Source organism: Suricata suricatta, chromosome 2 (assembly GCF_006229205.1).
Source record: "Suricata suricatta isolate VVHF042 chromosome 2, meerkat_22Aug2017_6uvM2_HiC, whole genome shotgun sequence".
Taxonomy (NCBI): Eukaryota; Metazoa; Chordata; class Mammalia; order Carnivora; family Herpestidae; genus Suricata; species Suricata suricatta.
The window spans coordinates 26,978,545-26,991,395 of NC_043701.1; the positions used below are offsets into that span (position 1 = coordinate 26,978,545).

The 12,851-nt window shown below is 44.7% G+C and overlaps 1 protein-coding gene and 1 long non-coding RNA gene across 2 annotated transcripts in view; one reads left to right on the forward strand and one right to left on the reverse strand.

The window, feature by feature from the left end:
* Window positions 1-3,964: 3,964 nt before the first annotated feature.
* LMOD2 (leiomodin 2) lies at window positions 3,965-12,552 on the reverse strand. Its single transcript, XM_029924091.1, has 3 exons — window positions 12,155-12,552; window positions 5,084-6,412; window positions 3,965-4,331 (listed from the first exon to the last, which is right to left on the reverse strand). Exons 1-3 carry the CDS (start codon window positions 12,425-12,427, stop codon window positions 4,305-4,307), a joined length of 1,629 nt encoding a protein of 542 aa, XP_029779951.1. The 5' UTR covers window positions 12,428-12,552; the 3' UTR covers window positions 3,965-4,304.
* LOC115279599 overlaps window positions 8,408-12,851 on the forward strand; it is a 28,177-nt gene continuing 23,733 nt past the window's right edge. Inside the window, exon 1 of the long non-coding RNA XR_003903534.1 lies at window positions 8,408-8,450. This is a non-coding gene — a long non-coding RNA (uncharacterized LOC115279599). The remainder of the gene's footprint in view (window positions 8,451-12,851) is intronic.

Here is a 12,851-nt window from a genome sequence, read left to right on the forward strand (position 1 = left end):
TTCTATTTTCAATTCACCAAAATTATCAATACTATAAAAAAAAGACTGAAATATTACCTCTTTACCGAATCGTTGTTTTTATGGAATTATATTATACCCTATGAGTTTCAACTATTTTCTATATTGTCCTGTTTCCACAAACTTAAATATCCTTCCTTGTTCCCTAACCCCATCCTGTGACTCTTTTTTTAGCTTGATATCTTCTGTCTTCTTTAAATGTCCAACTCATGTGTCACCTTACTTGAGAACCTCTACTAGACTCCTTATCTGCTCTTGGTCAAGGGTCTATGGTGACCTGTGGCTCACAAGTTAAATCCATCCAACACCTACTTTTGTACAGCCTGTGAACTCAGAAGAGCATTTATATTTTTAAATGGTTGAAAAAAATTAAAAGCAGAAAGTTAACAACTCATGAATGTTATATGAAATCTAAATTTGAGTGTCTATAAATAAAGTCCTATTAGAAGACAGACATGCTCCACTCATTTCTATACTGCCTATGGCGATTTTTGCCCTGCAGGGGCAACATTGAATAGTTTTGACAGACACCAAATGGCCCATAAAGTCTAAAATATTTACTCCTTAGTTCTTTATAGGAAAAGTCTGCTGACACTAACTTTAGATGATTAGGCTTCCTCAGTGCCCACATAGGATCCTACACTTGCCTCTAACTCAGATCTTACCGCATATTCAGTAAAGGATGGTTTTCTCAGGATTCCCATTGCTTTAACATGGAGGACACTTTCTAATTTAACCCGGTCTCCCCAGCACTGAGCAGTATCTTAAACATGGGAGGCGCTTGATAAGGAAATGCATGACGCTTGCAGAAACAGTATTAACCTAAACTCCCTTGATTAGAATGTAAGGTACATGATGGGTGGCTCAGTCGATGAAGCATCCAACTTATGCTCAGGTCATGATCTTGTGGTTCACGAGTTCAAGCAATGCGTCGGGCTCTGTGCTGACAGCTCAGAGCCTAGAGCCTGCTTCAGATTCTGTGCCTCCCTCTCTCTGCCCCTCTTCCACTTGCACTCTCTCTCAAAAATAAATAAAAAACATTTTTAAAAATTTTAAAAGAATGTAATGTACATGAGGACACAAATTTTATCTCCCTTGCTGTGTATCCTCAACATCCAGAGAAGTTTCTGGAATGTTCTAGGCAGTTGGAAAATATTTGTGGAAGCTGTTATGTGCAGCAATGTTGATACCATATTTCTGAGTTTTTTTAATTCTTAGATCAATTGTTAGTCTTTCAGATCATGCTATTTGATCATTGCTGAAAATAAAGGTCCACCTCCCAAGCCTCAGAGAAACAGAGAAAAGACAGTGTTAAGTGAGTCACGAAGGGAAGCGGCGAAGGGGCCTTCTCTGGAACTAGTAGATCTACCCTACTGCTCGGTGCATCTCAGTAGAGGCTCTTTCTTTCACTCCTGCAGAGCAACTACGTGAGGGCCGGTATTAAATCAACATCCTGCTGACACGGAGTTATTAAATACTGGTGGCAGCACGGCCCTCGGAGCAGAGCGGACTCAGCCACCTGGCCCTCTTTCAAATCGGGATGATGGGTACTTCAAGAGATTAATGTGCAAATATAACTCAGAGCCTAAACCCTTCATCTGATCTTGGACACTCTTCTCCCGGTGAGCTGAGAGCTCTTGATAGAGGATGAACTAATTAGTTTTCATATAAACTCTAGGAGTTTGCAGAAGGATAAACTTGAGTCCCTGTCCTGTGCTGACTAGAGAGAGTCATGACACCTCCAATGTTTACAGGATCGTATTCTGAACGACCATTCTAGAAATGGTTTTCCTGAACACTACACTCAGTCTCTGATCACATCACATCTGTTGTGATGGGCTTTGTATTTTGTTTTGTAGATTGAACGTGAGGGTCCATGTCTTTATTTACATTTTGTGACGTTCCCAAGAAGTGCATACTGCTCTATCTCAGGCCCAAACATTTCCAGCAAGGTAGATTGATATTTATTTATTTATTTGTTTGTTTGTTTATAAATGCTTATTTTAGAGTGGGCGAGGGGGAGAGAGAGGGAACTCCAAGCAGACTCCACGCTATCGGTGCAAAGTCCGATGTGGCACTTGACCCCACGGAACTGTGAGATCATGACCTGAGCTGAAGTTGGATGCTAGCTGACTGAGCCACCCAGGCATCCCAGACATCCCTAGCAAGGTAGACTTTTAAATGCAAAGGTCAGAATATCTGTTTGCCAATCACTCACTTCTGGTGAGAAGGCCTGGCCAGTGCCCCAGCCATATGGCTCTCAGCAGCCCAGATTGCTACCCTTTTCCTCCTCACTCCAGAGAACTGCCAGCACTGGCTTTCTGGGATTCATACATGGTTTTATCAACCCTGATTTATCAGGAACCATTTGCCCCCTGCCTCATCATGATGAAGTCGGAAGTATTTCCAGTTTAGAAGAGCCTGGTCCTCATGCACATCCAAGGGTGATGAGAAAAGACATTTGGCCTTGGCTTTCTGTTCTAAATAAACACACACACACACACACACACACACACACACGTCTTTTAAGAACCTACATTTTAGCTTTTTGTTTGTTCACATAATCATAATGAGCATGACTGTGAACACTAATGAAAAAGAGTAAAAATAGTGAAGTCACAAAAATAGAAACTGAAATCTCCATCACCGTTGTAAGAATAGGGGCCCTTTAGAAGGTTTGATTCTGGAGGGGCGCAGGGAGGTGATATAATGTACAAAGGGCGCAGGCTTCACAGTCAGAGATACGCATGGTCACATGCAACCTTGGCTTCTTTGAGCCCGCTGCCTCCCTGAATGGTTTCCTCATCTCTAAAATGGGGACAGCCCCTTTTAACATTTTTGTGAAAAGTATTCACGAGACAATTTAGATAGTTCAGAAGATCTCAGCCACTCCCCATGTGGATCCAGGGCACTGGCTTGGCTCAGAGGTCTCTGGCACCCACCTTCAGAGGTCATACAGGTCACTCTCTCAGAGTAAGAGGATGGCAGAACAACAGAAACAGACGAAAAGAAACAGACCCAAGAACTACCGGAGAAATATCCTAATGAAACAAAATCTTCTTGATTGAAGATAATCCAAAGCTTTGTACGTAGAGCAAACAATTATTGAATGAGTGGCTCAGAGAGCTTTGCCAGGACCACTGTTAGACTCTGTCAGACACAAAGGAAACGCTGCTAATCACAGTTAATACAAAGGACTTTAGAAGAGATTTATAGCTTTCGTAAGTTGGAGTAGAGCACTGGAGCCAGCGGAAGGAAATCTCGGGCATGTCTTGCTCTAATTTGAATTCAGCTCTTTCCTGACTGACAGGGAGGGTGGAATAGGATGATATCTGGGGATGAGAAGTACAGGTGCCTCTGTCCCTGGATGTGTGTTGAGGAGTCAACATCACCATTCGTGTGGGGCCCACAAAGGCGGGGGCCCACCGGACTAAGGCTCATCTAAGGAAAGTTCAAGGGGAGACGTGAGAGGTGAATCTTTAGTATCAGCTACAACATTGCTCTGCATTCAGGGCTTATTTTCCAGGAATTCCCCTCACACAAGTTCCTCCATCAAGAAGCGTTCCTTCACTTTTTTTAAAATTTCCTTTGAAATAGTTGACTTTAACTGTAAAGGATTGAATTGACTCCTGGGAACCTATCAGCCTTTTGGGACTGGGTCTAACATCCGTGCATCCAGGATGATAATGGCCACTTCAGGATCTTTCCTGCAGCCCTCATCTCACTACCAAGAAGACTTTGAAGAAAATTTTTGATTTCAGATGTTTTAGAAAGAGCTCTGATTGAATTGTCTTGGATGTGAAAAAACAAAGAAAGGAAAATGCTATGGACCCAAGCCCTTTTTGGGTAGAATGCCATATTTTTAATATTTAGCAATGTTACATAAACACCTGACAGATGTATCAAACTCAAACACACAAAAATTAGTTTGTTTTAAAAAACCAAAAACCTTCAATCCAAATTTATTGGGATTACAAAAATAACAGCACATTTCCTTACCTCATAACAGCTCAGAGTTACCAACACATCCCAGAGACGTAAGAGCATCTTTCAATGAACTGCTTCTTGCCAATACAAATCTCATAACATAAAAAAAGTAGTTTATTTTCATATTTACAGAAGAAACATGATGACTGTTTCTTAAAATTCTTTTTGGAATTAATAGGTGAGGCTATTTTTAAAGTCAGGAAACATTTCAAATTGAAGAAGACATATTAGAAACAGCTCACGATACATTTTATTGAATACCCCGAACGACCCCGCCTCCTCTTCTAAAGATGCTGTTTTCATCGTAGAGCTTCTGGAACTTCCACCTAGAAGAACGGGGAATGTTCTTTCAATAAAACAGGCGAGAAAATGAAAAATATCTATAGTGTATGCCTCTAGCAGTATTCCCTGAGACTAACTCAGATATAAGTTGATTACTGCTGTGTGATATCCAAATTTTATATTATAAATCAGGTTTTATATTTTAATGTTCATTTTTATTTTTATTATTTTTTTAACTGTATAATTTTGAGAGAGAGGGCACACACAGGCAAGTTGGGGAGGGGCAGAGAAAGAATCCCAAACAAGCTTCAAGCTGTCAGCACAGAGTCTGAGATGGGACTCGATCCCACAACCCAGGAGATCAAAACCTGAGCCAGAATCAAGAGTCAGATGCTCAACCTACTGAGCCACCCACGTGCCTCCATATTGTAAATTAGATTTTAAATCACCTGCAACTTTGTGGTAAAAAATTTTGACAAGTGGTCATCTTTTTTGGAATATAGAGTATATTCCCTGATTTTCCTCTTAAGGAAATCAGGATTTTTATAAATTTGAGTGCCTTAACATAGGCCTGGCCCTTCTGGAACCGAGTTGCTAAGAAGGAGGCCCAGGACACTTCTGCAGCGGAAATGTGCCCACTGGTGACCTGCTCCTGGCGTTCGATTTGGGATGCTTGCTCTTGCATACTAAGACAGTTTAAACGTTAACAAATATGTTCAGAGGTGACTTTGGTACCATCATGTAATAGGCGCTCACTCACTGCATCTGTGCCCCAGTCTGCTCTTCGGTTACTTACCCTTCTTAGCTGTTTTATACTGCTTCCCCGAATAGCTTCCATGAGATTCTCATGAGCTGATCTCAGTGGGGTAGAAGGTCGGGAAGTGTCTTCCATTTTTTTCTCTTGCACTGACCTCAGGGAATTTTTAACTTCCTTTAGGATATTGTTTGGCTGTTTCTTAACCTTTTTTCCTTTTTTCTTCTTCTGTCCATTGTGTAATGCCCGCTGGGCACTCTCCTGTTGTTTGATGACTTCTGCAATGTTTCGAGTGATTAGTTTTTTCTCTGGGAGTGGAGGAGGTGGTGGTGGAGGAGGAGGGGGCAGCTTTTGGGGAGGAAGAGGAGGAGGGGGTGGAGGAGGAGGTGGGGGCGGGGCCACAGGAGACGCAGGACGGCTCCTCCTCACAGTTTGGACTTTCTTGGGGAGTTTGGGGGATGACCAGGGAGAGTGCCTGGGAGACGCATGAGGTGAAGAGCCAGGTGTTCCTCTTTGCCAGACTTTGGTCCTAAGATTGGCTCCTCCATCATACCCCTCTTGCTGTTTTTGCTCCTGCATCCGCTTCTGCCTCTGTTTATCCATATTTCTCGTTAAGAGGCTCGTCATGCTCATTCTTGGTCCTGGGAGCTCAAAATGGTAACCCAACCTCAGCAGCGTGGTGTTCTCCCTGAGCAGCCTGACGATCTCCATCTCCACCTGGCTGCCCATGATATGCCTCTGGTTGTGGAAGCGCAGCTCCGTGAGCACCGTGTTGTGCTGCAGAGCCCTCATGATGGCCAGGATCCCCTTGCCCGTGATAAAGTTGGACTCCACGTTGACGTTCGTGATGTGCTGGTTGACTTTGAGCATTTCCGCGATGGCCATCGCCGCACTGTCGTCCGCGCGCGTGTTGGCCAGACTGAAGGTCTTCACCACCGTGTTGCCCTTGAGCGCCTCGGCGAAGCGGGCGAGGGTCTGTGACGTGATGTTCTCGATGTTGTTCAAATTGACCTCTGTGGTGTCAGGGTCGTTGTTTCTTATCTTTTCCAAGGCATCCTCAATCACAGTAGGATTTCCGCAAGGGTGAATGGCAGCTGGGGACTCTGTGTTCCTTCCACTGTGGCCATTGGTCAAATTTATGTTTTCTATCTGACTTTTAAATGTCTTTGGCTTAGGGTTATCAGAATCGATGTTATCATAATTTACCGTTCCATTAATACCTTTTTCCTTTTCAGTTATGCTTTCGTCTTCCTCCTCTTCCTCCTCCTCCTCTTCCTCCTCCTCTTCGGTATACACCTCTTCAGAAATCTCACTGTTACTTTCAGTAAAAATAAGCTCTTCCTCACTCTCTTCTTTGTCTTCTTCCACAACCTGAAAAGCACAGTATCATCAGTATGTTGGTCATGTTTAAGCACATTTTTTAAAATTTGCAAAAGTAACACACCGTTTTGCAATATATCAAATCACTACATTGTACATCTAAAAACAAAACAATGTTATATGTCGATTATATCTCAGTAAATTAAAAAAAAGGGAAATAACACATGACACGTCATACAAAGGTATGTAAGGAAAAAAGTTCACTCTCTTGCTTCTGACATGTCTACTTGGGATGGTCAGGGTTATAACCTTTCATTGCATATCTTTCAACAGCTTTTTTTTTTTTTAATTGTCAGAAGAATCTTTATTTGACGACAGAGTCTTCTATCTCCCTGTATGGTTCTAGTGTCCAGAGTTCTGCTCTTTGAAGCAAAACCAAAAAAGCTGCTCCCCTTCCAAGTCAGCTTTTTTAAACAAACATTTCTTTTGTCCTCTGCAGCATAAATATCTAGAATTTAACATATGTATTAAAATTTACTATCATTTTGTCAGTTTGAACAAATGAGTCAGAACTTCAGCTTTGGAAAACCCTTGATACATTTCTCATTCTCTTTAACTACTTGTTCTGAACTACTTGACTCCTTGTTTACTTGGAATTTAGCAAATTCAACCCTCCCTTCTGGAATCACTCCTCCAGCCTTCCTTATTTCTGCATCCAAACAAATGACAATGAAAATAGACAACATGTTCATGGATTCCCTTTTTTTTTTTTAATATTTTTTATTTATTTTTGAGAGACAGAGAGAGACAGTGCGAGCAGGGGAGGGACAGAGAGAGAGGGAGACACAGAATCCGAAGCAGGCTCCAGACTCTGAGCTGTCAGCACAGAGCGCAACGCGGGTCTAGAACCCATGAACTGTGAGATCATAACCTGAGCCGAAGCTGGACACTTAACCGACTGAGCCACCCAGGCGCCCTGGATTTCCTTTTTTAATGCTTAAAATTTCTTCCTCGAATTTGCCTCTGCAAGCAGCCGCGACAGCCGCCAAGTGCGCTGTGCCCGGGCTTGGCTCGGTGAAGGCAGAGGCAGGGGCATCTTTTGCTTCTCCAGCACGAACCTACCTCTGGGGTAGAGCCTGGCCAGGGTCTCAGAGACCCCACATCCCCTGAGCGTGGCCGCTGTCCCTGTTGCTGCTGGGGAAGGGAAGCCAAGGGGACAGGACTGCCGATCTAGGCAGCAGCAGGTCAAAGCCTAGCTCTATGCAGAAAAACATTCGGTCACCCTTTGCAGCAAATCAGCTTGAAATCTCACGCCAGGGCAGGGTTAAAGGAGCCGGCTGCGGAAGACAGGAGGTGGGAAAGATAATCGCTCCTGGAGCTAACAGGATTCTAACCATAACGTGAGACAGCAGCCAACGGTAGAAAATCTGGAAGCAAGACGTTGCCCAGCCCTCGTGGTCTTCAATTATTTACCATGTATCAATTATGAAAGACTTTCAGGCAAACACAATCTGAATGCTGTCTTGGTCTTTCCTGCTTACAAGACTGTACTAAGAAGCCCGAATGAGCCCTTTTTTCTCTTTTTCTTGCTATCTTTTCTGATTAAAAAAAAAGTCTCAAAATTGCTAACAATCTGAATTCCCATAATGCTATCTTTTTAGTCCTTTCTTTTATCTCCTCTAAGGCCCCAATCCCTCCCTTGTCCCCAAAGCCTTGATTATTCCCTCTACCTTGGCAACCTGCCCCGCCCCCCCCAGGGCTCCCGCCGCCGGTGGCATGTGGAATGAGATTTGGAAAACACTGCACGTCTCCAGGTTTGTTTGCCCAGTTGCTACCACAAAATAGCCTCCAGTTATCCACTTGTTTGGAGTGGCAGGCACCAAGTGATGGCCTGGGGAAGGGGTCAGCCACTCCTGGGATGGTTATCCGGTCCTTCTTCACTCACTTCTTCAGCAGCAGGAGGAAAGGGATAGTCCGTGCGCGTGCCTGCGTGCGCGTGCGCGTGCGCGCGCGCATGAGTGCGGGTGTGTTTCTGCGAAGGTTTAGCTATTTCAGTATTTGGAGGAAAGGGACCTTCTCAAATTCTAAGGTAAACTGCCTTTCACACCACCCTTACATTGTATCCCCTTTGGTTTCTGGAAGATCTTTAGGATCTTATCTGCAGGAGACGTTTTCTCCTACAAATGTGTCTGAGGGGCGGCGGGGTGGCTCAGTCGGTGGAGTGTCTGACTTCCACTCAGGTCATGATCTCATGGTTCCTGCGTTCCAGCCCGGTTTCGGGCTCACTGCTGTCAGTGCAGGGCCCACTTTAGATCCTCTGTCCTCCTCTCTCTGCCCCTCCCCTGCTTGTGCTCTCTCAAAAAAATAAATAAAAGCAAACAAAAAAGTATCTGAGAGACAATATCTGAAACTGTTATCTAGCAATGAGTCCTCCTGTAACATCTAAATGACACTTTTTCCAGAAAGGCTTCTTTGACACTTCCTCATATTATCCTTGCCATATAGAGCATTGTACTTCCCCCAGTAAAGTACCTATCTTTTTAAAATTTATTTTGAGAGAGGGAGAGAGAACAGAGCAGAGTAGAGAAGGGGCAGAGAGAAGGAGCAAGAGAGAATCCCAGGTAGGGTCCCTGCCATCAGTTTATGAATTGTGAGATCATGACCTGAGCCAAAGTCAAGAGTCAGAAGCTTAACTGACTGAGCCACTCAGGCACCCCAAGTACCTAGTTTAATTACTTGTTTGTCATTTTTCTCAAAAGACTGTTAACTGTGTGAGGACAAGGATCATGCCTGTTTTGTTCACCTAGCGCAGTGTTTAGCATATAGTGGGGGCTCAATAAATATCTGTTGGCTGGACGGATCTAAATTGACATTGACTACCAGCCACGAACAGTCAGGACTGGTCCAGGGCTCAGTGGGTGACTGTCCCTGGTCACCTGGAAATGAGAGGTCTCTCAGGATGCACGGTTTTCAGATCTTAAGTCTAGATAGTCTCAGATAATCTGAGATGGTTAGCCACTCTGGGGAGGGGGCAATCTAGGAGAAAGAGACGAGAAGGGAGAAGAGTGTCTGGAGACGGGGGTAACAGGATATGAACAAATAATCATTGCCTGCTTCCTATGTTATCTGGCTTTTGGACTGACTGCACTGTTCCAATCTGCTATCTGCTAGTGCTCTGGAGTTAACTTTGATCCTTGTGAGAATGGGGGTGAGAAGGTGGGGAGGGGGTGAGGTGTGAGGGCTAGTAGAGAGAACATGAATGTTGAAATAAATAAGGCAACAAGGAGGTAGTGGCCAACCATGTCTCCTGATCACGTTCCTGGCATCTTTACATGAGCAGGAGGCGAGAGGCTGGGTTTTTGGTTCTGGTTCTGGGTCTTACCCCTAAAGAGCTGGTTGGCTTTAGTCAAATCTAAGCCTCTGAGAGGTCTCAGTATAGTGGAGAGATCCTCAACTGTGGTGTATACCATAATCACCTGAGGGGCTTGTGAGGCCACAAAATGTTGGGCCCCGCTCCCAGCAGGCCTGGGGAAGCCCTAGAATGAGCAGTTCTAAGAAGTTCCCAGGGAATGCTGATGGGTTGGGCACTCACAATTTAAGAATCGTGGTCTGAGTGTCAGCTCTCCTTAAAAACTGTTAACTTTCACTGAATTTCTTCACCTCTCCTAGTCTCAATTCTCATGCGCAGGGGTAAGAATTCAACTAAATAATTTGAGTGAAGTTATTGGCACCTATGCCTGAGACCCAGCAGATACTCAAATTAGGGGAGCTGGACACTCTGGCCAGCTTAATGCGGTATAAGTTTGTGTGAACCCAAGTGCACAGAGGCTGTCATTCAATAGGAATTGAATGCGATTTTCATAAGCCTTTACAGAGCCAGCCGCCTGATAACCAAGGCCCCCATCTCCTTCTCGTGGTCCACATTGCACTGTTCTTCACTTACATGGCCCCTCCTTCCCTCCACCCACCAGCCAGCTGCCTTGAACTTTGTCCTGTGATGGGAATGGGTTTTTAGACTCCACTCTGAGGCTTCTGCTCAGCCCTCCTTGTGACCACAGAGACAGCTGGCCAGTTGGGAAAACAGTGGGAGAAAAGTTAACTACCCAGAAGGGAATCAAAGTTCATCAACACACAGCCTCTCTAATTGAGCTGATAAGCCATTGGCAGCGATCAGCAAACCCTTTGGCAGGATCAGGATGGGTTGGTTCCGTCATAACTGACAACAGGCTTTGCCCTTTGTTTCCTACTGATACCAAGACATTCTGACATGAAAATGCCCTTGCTGGGTTACTGCTCTGTTTGCTCTCCACCCTGGATATTCTGTGGCAATTGTCATCTTTTTATCCAGGAAATTCTTTAAGAACTATAATCACAATGTTATAGTTTATATAGTTTATCAGATTTTTGACACACAGCCCCCCATCAGGAGGGGAAAAAAAAGACCTCTGAAAATCAGAGTTGTGGAGGAACTGACCAGCCCAATCCTGGCCTCACTTTCCCCTTCCGCCCCTCAGTGCATGCAGCCACGGTGGCCTTGGCAGACCCTGGCCTGATCCCAGTGGCCCTTCCCGCGATGATTGACATGAACAAGGCTCACACGTATCTTGCTACAAATGTGGCCCACACACCCTATCACCAAGATCATCTAACAGTGCCTAGATTAGTACTGTGGAAGTCTTGCGATTGGATTCAGGCCATTTTGATTTTAGATGATTCTAGTGGAGCCCAGAGGTTTTAAACTGTTGCTCCTGACCTGTGTTCTTCCATAGATTAGGCAATTTATTATACTGTATTCAAATGGCTATTGCCATTACTATATTCCCAGAGCATAGTCTTTTTAACTTTCTTCTCTTAATGATTCATAAGGCAAATCCGAAGTTACTGTTTACTGGGCAGAACACAAGAGTGTAACAGACCCGAGCTCTAATATACACACATTTCCTGGTCTCAGGATCACCATCAGAAAGCAGGAAGGAATAGAGGTTATCTATTCAGGCGTGTTTAACCTGGGTCCCCAGGTGGGTTTCAGGATGTGTGTCATCGTTTTGAAATTCCACATAAAAGTGTGTGTGTGTGTGTGTGTGTGTGTGTGTGTGTGCGCGCGCACCAGACATACATTATTTGCAGGAGAAGTTGTGTAACTTATCAAAATCTCAGAGGGGTTCTTGATTTACAAAAGAAACCCTAGATTCAACTCCTTCAATGACAGATGGGAAGGAGACCCCTGCAAAGATGGACTATTTATTTAAGGTCCAACAACTTAGGAACAACACAGGGACTCGAAATAGCACCCACCCCACCCCCCCGCCAGCTCTCAGTCCTGCAAATTTTCCACCACTGCTCACTTTTTGATGATGGAAAAAAAAGAATTATTTTTTACTGTAGTCACCATTACAGTCAAAGCAACCAGAATACCCTCTTCTGTCTTTATAGAAGGAAATAGATCTACCTAACGGCAATATATATGTAACGTCACACATGTTATGCCACGTCAGCAACGTAGAGCTCAAATTAGACTTATGTTTGGCAGTATATCTAAACCCATGACTTGCTTGAATTATTTTTCTCTTGAAAATCCCATCTTGATTGACTAAAAGTCCATCAAAGGATCCCAGCTAAGAATTTTACATACAATGATCCCCTGGGTGGCCTGAGGACTTGTAAGAGTAGCAGGTGCAAATGGGTTATGAGGAAAGAGAAATGAAGAGGGCTAAAACGTTAGAGAAAACAGGTTCCCGGGTCAGGGTGGGGGTTGGGGGTGGGAGTAGCTAAGGAAAAAACCCGAGAGCCTACCTTTCCACACTCCCCCAGCCTCTCCTTCTCCAACAGTTTTTGGGACTCCTTTTCCCAATAGGCCATCAGTGCCTCTCTGCTGAATGTCCCCGTGGGGGTTTTCTCGGTCAGACTCTTTTGCCTTAGCCCCACGGGAAGGCTGTGATCAGGTTCAATGTCTTCCAACTCCCTCTCTAGCTCCTTCAGCTCCTCAGCTGACAGGGAAGCGAGAAGTTCATCCTCATCGATGGATTCATATTTGCTAAGTCCTCTCCTGTAGCCAAAGGTCGACATGGCCCCTGCGTTGTCAGACCCACAAGGAGCTTGAAGAACCAGGCATCCAAGGCAGCCGGCAGCAGGCAGGGAGGCAAGTAGGCAGGCTGGTCGGCAACTGCAGCTCAGAGTGGCCTTTTAAGAGCGGTGATACAGGGCCGTGACAATGCAGAGAGGGGGTGAAAGCATGGGCTGTTTTAAGCAGCAGACGTCAGCTAGACATTTGAACACAAAGAATGTCACATCGGTGGTGGACGGAGGTCTCAGAACCAGTGGGGATTATTAACATACTGGCCAGGGACATATTTAGCTGAGCCTGATAGCTCCTGAGGACAGGCAGGGAGTGTGGCAGATGGAGAGTAACACAGTCCTCACTTTGTATGCAAACAACAGGGGAATAGAACTTATTTTGAAAATGACTTGCTACCACCACCATGGCCATGAA

Excerpts from the sequence above, each read along its gene's own strand:
- LMOD2 (XM_029924091.1), bottom strand. The coding sequence starts at position 12,427 with ATGTCGACCTTTGGCTACAGGAGAGGACTTAGCAAATATGAATCCATC. Across the intron at positions 6,413-12,154 it reads GGCTGGGGGAGTGTGGAAAG|GTTGTGGAAGAAGACAAAGA; the intron begins GTAGGCTCTCGG and ends TGTGCTTTTCAG. Across the intron at positions 4,332-5,083 it reads GTATAAAACAGCTAAGAAGG|GTGGAAGTTCCAGAAGCTCT; the intron begins GTAAGTAACCGA and ends CCGTTCTTCTAG.